Genomic DNA, 10,268 nt, shown 5'->3' with positions numbered 1-10,268 from the left:
GAACTTTTCCTCAAATTCAAATTGTTTCCATTGGTCTCATGGTAGTCAGTAAATTGATTTTACAAATCACAATTAACAAACACATGGGCACAAACAACAGTAGAAGTCTGCGGAGTCGACATGGCTCACTATGTACCATGCAAATACTCACGTGATCCTCAGATATAAACAAGGTATGACATTTATACACATAACCAATATAATGTTCTAACAATCTGCCAAGAGCTACAGGATCTACTTTGTACAGCTTATTCTGGTTTAAGAATGAGGCTTTTTTCCACATCAATCCTTCAAGAAAGGAAACCAGCCCTATGTGATGGTGGGCAAGCATGGGTTGTTCACTAGATTAATATAGTTGACATAGTTTGCCAGGTGACTTGTACAACACTGGCTTTTTTGGATGAACGGGAAAACAGCAAGAACATAAAATCAAGACATAGCTTTTGGTGTCATTTGTTCTGTATGTTAAATAAAGGGGTTACCTGTTCTAAGAGTTACTCAATGAAATGTGAACAGATAATGTACTATGTAACGACTTTCTTACAATGTGTAGCACACATTATATCAGCATGCCTCATTGTTGCTGAATCTCTCCAACATTTCTGTATTGTTTAGACACAGGCAGGCCAAGAAGATGACCATGGTAATGAACAGGAATGAGTAAAAAGATTTGCTACCATGTATAAAACAAGAACAAGAAACTGCCGGCTCATCCAGGTTGTTGTTTTTTTTAGTTTTTGTTACATACAGCTGTATACAGCAATGCTGCCTCAATAAACTTACAGTAAAATCCTCTCAGAACGCCATACTGGCACTAAACTTTCCTCTGTCATGGAAACTCAGACGACAAAAAAAAATAAGCCCAATGCTACAGTCCTATCGTATGCCAACTTTACAGGCTGCCATTGAAACCTCCCCTAATAACTGAAATCTAAGTGTCTCTCCTATGTGCAAAGCTTCTTACTTGGTTTTGCACTTTGCAAAACATTTTGTAATCTTAAGTTATCTGAACTTTACTAATAAAATTGGATTTGATCTGAACGTTGGCACCAGACATCTTGAGCTATTCAAGGAACTGCCGGAGAGAGGTTATAGTATGGAGCATGGTTTTTTGTCTTTAAAAGGGTTCTCCGAAGTAGGGACTCCAACCAGCAGCGGGTCATTCTTGGCATGCTGCTCGCAGTAGTTCATAAGGTCTGCTGCTGCTTTTGAGACCTAAAGTAAAAAAAAAAACATGAGCATTAGGTTTTCATGAGAACTTATCATTTTGAAAACGGTAGCCATATGTGTCATGATGACTTAAGGATTAGTAACCCTGAAGAAATGGCCGCTATATTTAAAGTTACCCACAAGCATGATATGATGATATTCTAATTACGTTAAAGGCACTGTTCCACCTACACTGTTTAAGGTAACACTTCTGTAGCTAAATGCAGCACCAGAAACATCATTCCTATTACTGATAAATGCACACACGTTTTCCAGAAATAATCATTTAAAATTCAAAATTTATATTATTAATAATCTTTGCTAGGATGCTTACTAGTCATGTGACACAAATCTAACATTGATGGGCCGTTTCCAAGGTTTAGTGCTTTTATGCCACTTAACCTTGAGTGTCACTAGAATTGTCACTGTGCAATTGATGTTTTGTCTTAGTGGAACAACACCTTTAACATGAATACATTATAACTCCTGAAACCAAAAAAGTCCTCTTTTCAAACATTATTAAGCAATAAAAAAAAAAGAACATTTTCAGAGGTTACTCATAGATAACAAACCCATACCCATTTCTTCTCCAATTAAACAAAATCTAGAAGCCCACATGCGAATATATAAGGGAACCAACCATGATTTGCAGAAATGTTTTCTATCCACAGCCCAAAAAATTCAAAATAAAATGAGGCAATCATGATAGCTACTATCATTATGTTCCATGTTGTAATCAAGGTAGTTCTAATGCATGCTCTCATCAGATTATTTAACAATATTCAATATCAGGAAGTTGAAATTCCATACACATTGGTGGCAAAAAATGGTTGTGACATGCCAGTACATCATTTGTAATACCTTAATTCGTTCTATCCCGGCTTCAATGCGTAGCTGCTCCACCAGCTTCCGAGCCTGAGCTATGTTATTACTGGTTGACATTATCTGCCATCAGTTCATCACCCAATGTACTAGGAAAATCTTGGAAAAACCTGAAAAAGGAGGTTCAATAAATAAAAAAATAAAAACTATACAGATCTTTACATTCACAAACGCACAGTAAACGTGTCTCTTATTGGGTAAAAGCGACACAGAAGAGAGAATGTAACTAAAAGGGAGAACTTTTAAGAGCTAACTAGTTTTGTAAGTACTTTGTTCCAATAGCTTCACTTGGAGACACTTTCGTTTATTCATATGTCTAATGTTACATTAAACACAAAAGATATTCAATGCTATTTGGACACCATGGTTATTTCGTAATTTCAATAAAACCTATTTCCCGTGAATAACATGCCTAACTCTATAGCCAGCCTTACTTTGTCATCCCCCTGTTGCAGCCTCTAGTTGGGTGGTTGGGTAGAGGAAAGGTTCCCCTTGTATCCAGCCTATTGAGCAGCGGGACGCCGGGGAACTGGTCCCCCTCTACCCGGTTTTGTAGCAGGGAGACCCGCTGCCCTATACGTCTGGCCTGGATACGTCACTGCTGGCTTCCCACCAAAGTGTACACACAAGTTTTTCCCATTTAAAAGTAAGCCAAGATAAATCTCAGTACTGATTTTTTTTCTCTCTCACTTAAAGAAGAGGTCAATCACGATGCACTGGAGGGTCACTGGGACCCCTTTCCCACTGAAACATAAACGGTATATTACATTTCATACATGCTACACATCAGATTTCACATGTTGCTTATTACACATGCTTTTGCATGCTTAAGTTAACTATTCTAAAGCCTACACTAGTCATGATTTGATCACATTAATTTGTGCTTCATCCGGCACTGGTAAATCTGTCTTACTCACCATTTCATTTAATGGGCTAATCTTTATGTAATTTGCTCACTGAACATTACTTGCAATGGGGCTTTATGTCTACAAACGCCAGTCTTTACTGTTACTTTGTTGCTCTGAGTATGCAATATGTACTGTAAATTACATAGTCACACATGTATAATTGTCACTTCGATTTGAAGATACTGACTATTCTACATGTTAATGATTGGGATGACATTTCCTCTTAATAAAAAAACAAAAACTAAAGGTTTTTTTTTTAAAAAAAAGGGGGTTTGGAGATGCTGCAGCAGGGATACACATTGTAAAATAGCAAAAGCAATTTAAAAAACAAAACAAAAACTAAATCATTTGTGACATACTCGATATTAAAGATAAATTGCTTTCATTATTTTGTGTTTTTAAAACAAATGATATCAGAACCAAAATCTGATGATGAGAAACTAATGATACCCCCAAGAGAAAAAACTACCCTAGCCTCATTTTAGTTACTGAAATACTTGATTTTGTTTTCCTATAAAATATAAATGAAAATATTACTGTCTCTGATGGAAAAGGCATGGGGGACCGATTTCTAATAAAACTGTAACAATGTAGATATACACTATTTAAATGTATTACACCCACCATGCCTCCTGGGAGACAGTAAAACACATTGGTTAATGTCCTAGAGCAGGGGTGTCCAACCTGCGGCCCTCCAGCTGCTGCAGGACTACATCTCCCATACTCCTCAGCCAGCCCCTTAGCTGAGCATTATGGGAGATGTAGTCCTGCAACAGCTGGCGGGCCGCAGGTTGGACACCCCTGCAGTGTGTCGTACAGAGGGTCTGCACTGAAGTTTATTGTATATTATATTCATTTCATCAATGAGAAGAGAAATGCCTTGACCTCCCAGTTTAATTGTGCGCATGTCAATATGATATTTGGTGTATGGGTAGGTGTGGGGTGGCGTGATCGCTATGCAGAATCTAGGGCCGATGTACGTCACATATGTTCACAGGAATCTGAACCGGCATCATTTTTTATAGGTTCTCCACCTTTCCAAAACAAACAGATAATGTCAGTATCAGTCATTTGCATGCAAGGAGAGCGATAATAAAAGCGGCGGCTTGTCAAGACATGTTGGAGCTGCAGAAAGCCCTGACGCCTAGGAATGATTAACCAGTTGCTGTGGAGTGAGGTACCATGTGCAGCCAGCTTCTTCCCTTTCTCTTTTTTAAGATCTATTTTATTATAATGGCAGGAAGTAAGTGGCAAATATGCACTGGGACTGAATTCCACGCATAGTTATCATGGCTATGAAGCAGCCGCGCCTCAATTACAGGAGAAACAAATTAATAGTTCACGTTTACACGTGAGGAGATGCTTATTTTATCCATGTGCTACTTTTTTTATGTTATCACTTTTTAATATGGCATCACAACTGATAAACCCCAGTTGTCAACACCATTAAACAAGTAAAGAAACGTAAAAAAAAAAAAACAGTAAAAAAAGTGAAGTCCCCTGTACAGAAATCTATAAAGGTGATTATGGTGCAAATCTTTTAATAAGTTCCATCACCATAGCAACCAATGATCAATCAGCCTGATCACTATATAGGTTGCTATTGACAATAAGACCCCTATTGAAAGTTTGCACCAGATTGACTTTTTAATAATATAGCCTCTCCATAGCAGTTTAAAAATGTTTAAGCGCCTCCCCTTTTCTATGCAATGAAACTCTTGATTGGCTAGCATGCCATTGACCAGGATACGCAACACTCAAATCACCGCTAAACCCACCCACATGGGAGAATATATCAGTGGCGGAAGTGAACAATGCCTGTGCATGCACTTGGGCAATGACCCAGGGGTAAAAGCCACCCCCAGGCGAGATGTCTTCTCTGTGACTAACCTGCATATGGAAGAAACTGTATTGGTTTCACGCAGTTTATCAGAAAGAGCATATTCCGTTTGAAAAAACAAAACAAAACATACACCCACTCTAAAAGAACCGATATGAGAAAAACTAGCTGGAAGGTTGTGCAGGTAAAAATATTTACTAGTTTCTTAATACCTCTAATCTAATTATAACAATTAAATATGACCCAGCAACTCTTCGTTATATGAGTCAGATACTCCTCAACCTTTCACAACAGTTTCACCTGTTATATGCACCATACAGGTATAATTAACCATAGTGTTTACAACAATGTATAGAATAGTCCTCTTTACATTCTATGCTTCACAAATAACTATGCAGGCAAATTTTTTATACTTTATTTTGAATATGATAGGTTTGCATACTGTATATATAGATTTGCTTATAGACTTGAGCCATGTTTATAAACAGGAGCTCTAATCTTAAAAAAAAGTTGTATGAGCATCAATGGGCCAAGATTTCATATAAAGATGAATCTCTGACCTAACACTCAGGAGCCATCCATGATTGTTTTCCCGGGTTATCACATCAAGTAATCCTCAGAAGCTTTTCTGAAGTGGTATGTTTTACATACACCAAGATCCTGGGTGCCTGACTGGACTCAATGCCCTCAGAGAGCTCTAGCACCAGCAAAAGAAAATTCCACTCAAGTATACGTTTGAAAGAAACTTTTCCCAGGGACTGAGACAATATATGGAGAAAAAAAAGAAGACTATAGCAGTTACTCGATAAAACCAATTCATACACCTTATTCTGCACTTATGGCACAGAGACAAGCTCAGGTGCTAACACACATCAAAGATCTAAAATCGGCACACGCTATCCTCCGATAGATGGCAGGATCCTCCAGGACCATAAAAGTTGCAGCTGGACAGAAGCTACATACAGCCCTCAAATAAATAAGAATTCACATAAACTACAGAACAAACCCAGATTATGCACCCTTTCTCTGTACCCTAGTTGACAGTCTGTATCTCCACGTGAACTTGATGCCATTAAAGCATATCAATAAGGTTCCCAGGAAGTTGTTTCTAACTAACGCTGGGGGCCAAATAACTTGTTTGTCCCAAACCGACCAAACATTATAAAAGTGGTCTTGTGGGAAATGTTTAAATATGGTGACAGAAAAAACCCAAGGATGGAAGCAGGTGTAAAAACGACTTTCAAATGCATGTACTTAGAAGAGGGTCGTGGACTGATTAAAAGCAAGGAAGTTTTACTTCAAGAAGAGGATGAGACGGCTACCTAACAGAAGTGGTGAGGAAACTAAAACACTGGTAGCATACATACATGGCTATCCTAAATGTAACACAAGACCGAGGACAGAATAAAACTCCAACGACAGCAGCAGAGGTTGTACAGTGTCGCTGTCCACTACACTATAAGCATAACCAAGCTGGATAAAACACTCAAGCAACACAAAAACTACATCAATGACACTGTGTGTTAATCAGGCTGGTGTACCTCGAGTATTTGGTGTTTGTGTGTATTCTTGCAATAGGGAAGCATGCAAAAATCCATCCATTTAAAAAAAAAAAAAGCATACACTTTTTACGCCTCTATCGTTCTATTATTTTGAATAATTAACCTCTCATTGTGTTCAAGCACATAACCAAGAGTTTCAAGACGATGTTAAAAAAAGTACTTTAGCTTAAGTAGACCTGTTTGGTTACTTATGCAAGCAATCTGCCAAACCAGGTTATGTGCCATCTTCGTGATGTACTAAGCAGCTGAAATTCTTTTTGCTTTTGTGAGCAGTAGCCCATGCCAGTGTTTGCCAGATGTATTTTTAAATATAAACACAGCTACAATGCAATAAACTCCACTAGTGTTCTGAAAGGCTGATGTGTCTCTGATGAGGAAGGAGACACATACTAAGCGACATCCCCTGTGGGTCACGGTCACTGTCGGTTATATGAATCATTTAATGAAACAGACAAGCATTTTGTGCAGTTTTAACGAGGATGTCTAAAAATAGAATCCGTCTCCAAGAGATCTAAAAACAGATTCTGTAGTATCCTAACATAGAATATAGGTCACTTCAAAATACATGTGAGACAATGGATTGACCTTTTGCTATCAGTGTACTCAAGTCTCTTTTTTATTTATTTTTTTATTCGGGGTAATGGATCTTTTACAATTGCTCACGTTAATGCCACAGAAAGAAAAGCCAGTAGTGTGATTTCCCGGATTGATGCCGCTGTTTTCATGACATCATTGTCATGTGAGTGTGCGCTGGCAAAGAATCCCCCGTAGTGCTACAGGACAGGGGGCACATAGAGCCTCTATTGTTCAGTTCCTGTTTACTGAGCAATTACTCAGGCTGAATCTTGGACTAAAGTTTGCGGCACATGATAACTGGGGTTCAATAGGAGTAAGACAATACTGTACTTGCCATACTGTCAGGGGGCTATGCTGTAGGCTAATATGCTTGCACACAAGGCCATTTTGCTTAAACCTGTTGATTCTGCACTATTCACAATATGTGTTATTGGAAAATGAGCCCAAAAACATATGCCCTACTTTAGTAACTGTGAAAAATCAGTACATCTTGCTATCATACTACCGTGTCACTTTTGTAGGTTATTTAGCATTGGGAGATTACGCATTGGTGTATACAATTACTCCGAAGCTGGGTAACCACAGGTAATGAAACGTATCACATTGATCCGTAGATTATATAATATTCCTGGGTCCTAAAAATAAACTGCTTCCTAAATTACACATAAATGGGTTTTCTTTTATCATTAGTAGCATTTATTAAAACACCAGCATATATCAGCAAACTCTAACAATGTTCATCGGAAGCATCAATAAGAAAAAAATCTTTTCCGCAGACTTAATTGTTTTTGTATTACAGAGAACTGGAAATAAAACAGAGCTGTTGTGGGATCAGTAAACCAAATCTCCCATGAGAAAGGCTGTCTGAGGATTATGGCAGATGAAGGTGAGCAGTAGTAGCAGAAGCAGCTGGAGTTTTGCCCATTACTCTCAGAAGCCACAGCCTAGTAGAAAAAAAAAACAGTTTGCACAAGAACTGCTCTTCATAATTACCTTTATCGTTATACCAGTAACAGGATATGTCAGAACATAAGTTAAATGACATTTGCCCTAACCCTCACTAACAGCAAATAATATGGAACCCCTGAGAAAGAAAAAAATAAATCAATCCATTGATGTTAATTATTGCCCACAGAAAAAGAACCATGTCAGCAAACATGTAGGCAATACTGCTCAAGATGCATGAAACTTAGCCAGATGTAGGCAGCATCCACGATACACATTCCCACCACAAACTGATATATGACCATCATTTTCATTCCTCCCAACAACCTACATAGCTTTATGCCTCCAAACCCAACGCTGTTTAGCCAGGCCTTCCTCGTCCAGTGGATGCACCTCAAGCCCTAGTTGTATCTATCCCGCTGAGTGGAGAATGCAGCATGTGCTGAAATAAACCACTTGAACATTGCGATAATAGACACAAAAAGAGACAGTGTGTGTGTATAAGGAACCATGTAACCAAGTTACAGTCTTGATAGACTGAACAGAAAGGGAGCCAGGTTGAGCTATAGAGACTGTCCAACCCAAGCAACCTATCTTTTAAGGAGGAAAACATTACCAAAACTGCAAATAAAACCAGGATTGAACAAAGGGAGGACTGTCAGTATAAAGTATTAAAACGATGTAAAAGAAATGGAATGGGCACACTTGAAATGTAACATACATGCCTGTGTATAGGTAAGCAACATACAATCACTTGTGGCTGTAAATGTACATGTTTACCATGTAAAACCATGTTCAAGGAAGATGAAACAGTAATTAAGGTTTTGGTTCGGGTGGACACAAATCAGATTAGTTTCCTATAAATACATTTACCAAAAATGTTTCCATTGAATAGTGCACAAATAATAATTTTCTGACAGGTAAGACTCAATGGAGGTTATGTATAAAACTGCCTCAAAGGCACCATTAAGAGCAACCAAAAGGAATATTCCTATCATAGCATTGGTTGCTATGGCGATATGACCACGTTTCAAAATTTGAGCCAGAGTCTCCTCATGGACTGGTAAATTATCATCGTATCACTAGAACAATAGTCTGATCCAGTGTCTTTCTTCTTCACTTTGTTAGCAAAGAAAAAAAGTAAAATGATACTATCCTACCAAAAAAGTACACTGCTTAACTCCACCGTGGCTTGGTGACCAATAATGGCAAATTGTACCTAACCTAGAAAGCAGGCCTTCATTACTTTTTAAAGCAACCAAAATTCTGTCTACTAACCTTATGTTCTATGTTATGTATCCAAAGTAACCAACAAACAAGCAGTCTTTTGTTATTTGTTGAGGCAATATTTTGATAACACAACTGGAAGGGTCACAGGCTGAATTGGCATCATATCGCTCTTTAAGTATCATTTCACAGCCCAAATTTGAAATAATCTCTAGCTTGTAACAGTCAAACCATTTTAGATTTATTCACTAAACCGTGTACTTAGGAGTTCAACTCACCAACTTCATAGTGCATAATGACAAAAACAACCCCTGTAAGAGTCTCCTACAATAAATAATGCATAGTTCATTCCATGAGATTTCTTCAAAGCCCCCTTATTGATTTTACTACACATTACTCTTGGCTAGCTGAGCTCTTTTCGCAAGAAAACATTACTAGTCAGTTCATTGCAACCAACTACAACTCACTATTAAGTGAATAAAGACCAGTTGTTAATAATGAAGATCTACCCAATCTCAATAGATTACAAAAAGTAATAGATATACAGAAGACGGGACCATACTAGATATTCTGCCAATCTATAAGGTTTAACCACACATGAATAAGGAGGATGGAAGAAGACCACATGCAACAGGAGATGATCAAATCCACACATGGGACATGTAGACACCTGCACTGTGCACACATAAGCCAGGTAACAACACAGATCTGCAGCCCCATACAGCACACGGTAAGATGTGTAAATGCATGCACTGTTACATGGTAGGCATCACAGCATCGCATGCATTCTAGAAGCATCCTTTCCGAGCCAGCTAACCCATGCACCGAGCTGTCCCGTCCTGACTCACACGCGTGCATTTGTCATCACTCAGCATGCACAGATGCATCTTCTGTATAGACAGAGCCCTGTCTCCATAGGTCCCCAGCATAACAGGGAGCAATCCATAAACACAGACTACTGCGGGGGAAATGGATCCACAAAGCAAACAGAAGAAAGCACCTTGGTGACAAGCTGTCCTACGTGGTGCCTGGAGAGACCATTCTTGGAAGGACAAATAAGGCAGCAGGAAGTCGGTCTCTGCTTCCAATGAGAAGCCAAACGCAGACCCTGCTGCCGAC

General features: G+C 38.7%; 1 protein-coding gene across 1 annotated transcript; it reads right to left on the bottom strand.

Moving 5' to 3' along the window:
* Positions 1 to 1,089: 1,089 nt before the first annotated feature.
* On the bottom strand, positions 1,090 to 2,151 carry LOC149289440 (guanine nucleotide-binding protein G(I)/G(S)/G(O) subunit gamma-7-like). The gene is made up of 2 exons (XM_089490497.1): positions 2,071 to 2,151; positions 1,090 to 1,215 (listed from the first exon to the last, which is right to left on the bottom strand). Exons 1-2 carry the CDS (start codon positions 2,149 to 2,151, stop codon positions 1,090 to 1,092), a joined length of 207 nt encoding a protein of 68 aa, XP_089346623.1.
* Positions 2,152 to 10,268: the final 8,117 nt, after the last annotated feature.

The sequence above is a fragment of the Sceloporus occidentalis genome, unplaced genomic scaffold (genome assembly GCF_023333645.1).
Source record: "Sceloporus occidentalis isolate IW3139 unplaced genomic scaffold, rSceOcc1.0.p SCAF_45, whole genome shotgun sequence".
NCBI classification, from domain to species: domain Eukaryota; kingdom Metazoa; phylum Chordata; class Lepidosauria; order Squamata; family Phrynosomatidae; genus Sceloporus; species Sceloporus occidentalis.
This window is presented reverse-complemented; position numbering and strand designations above follow the sequence as displayed.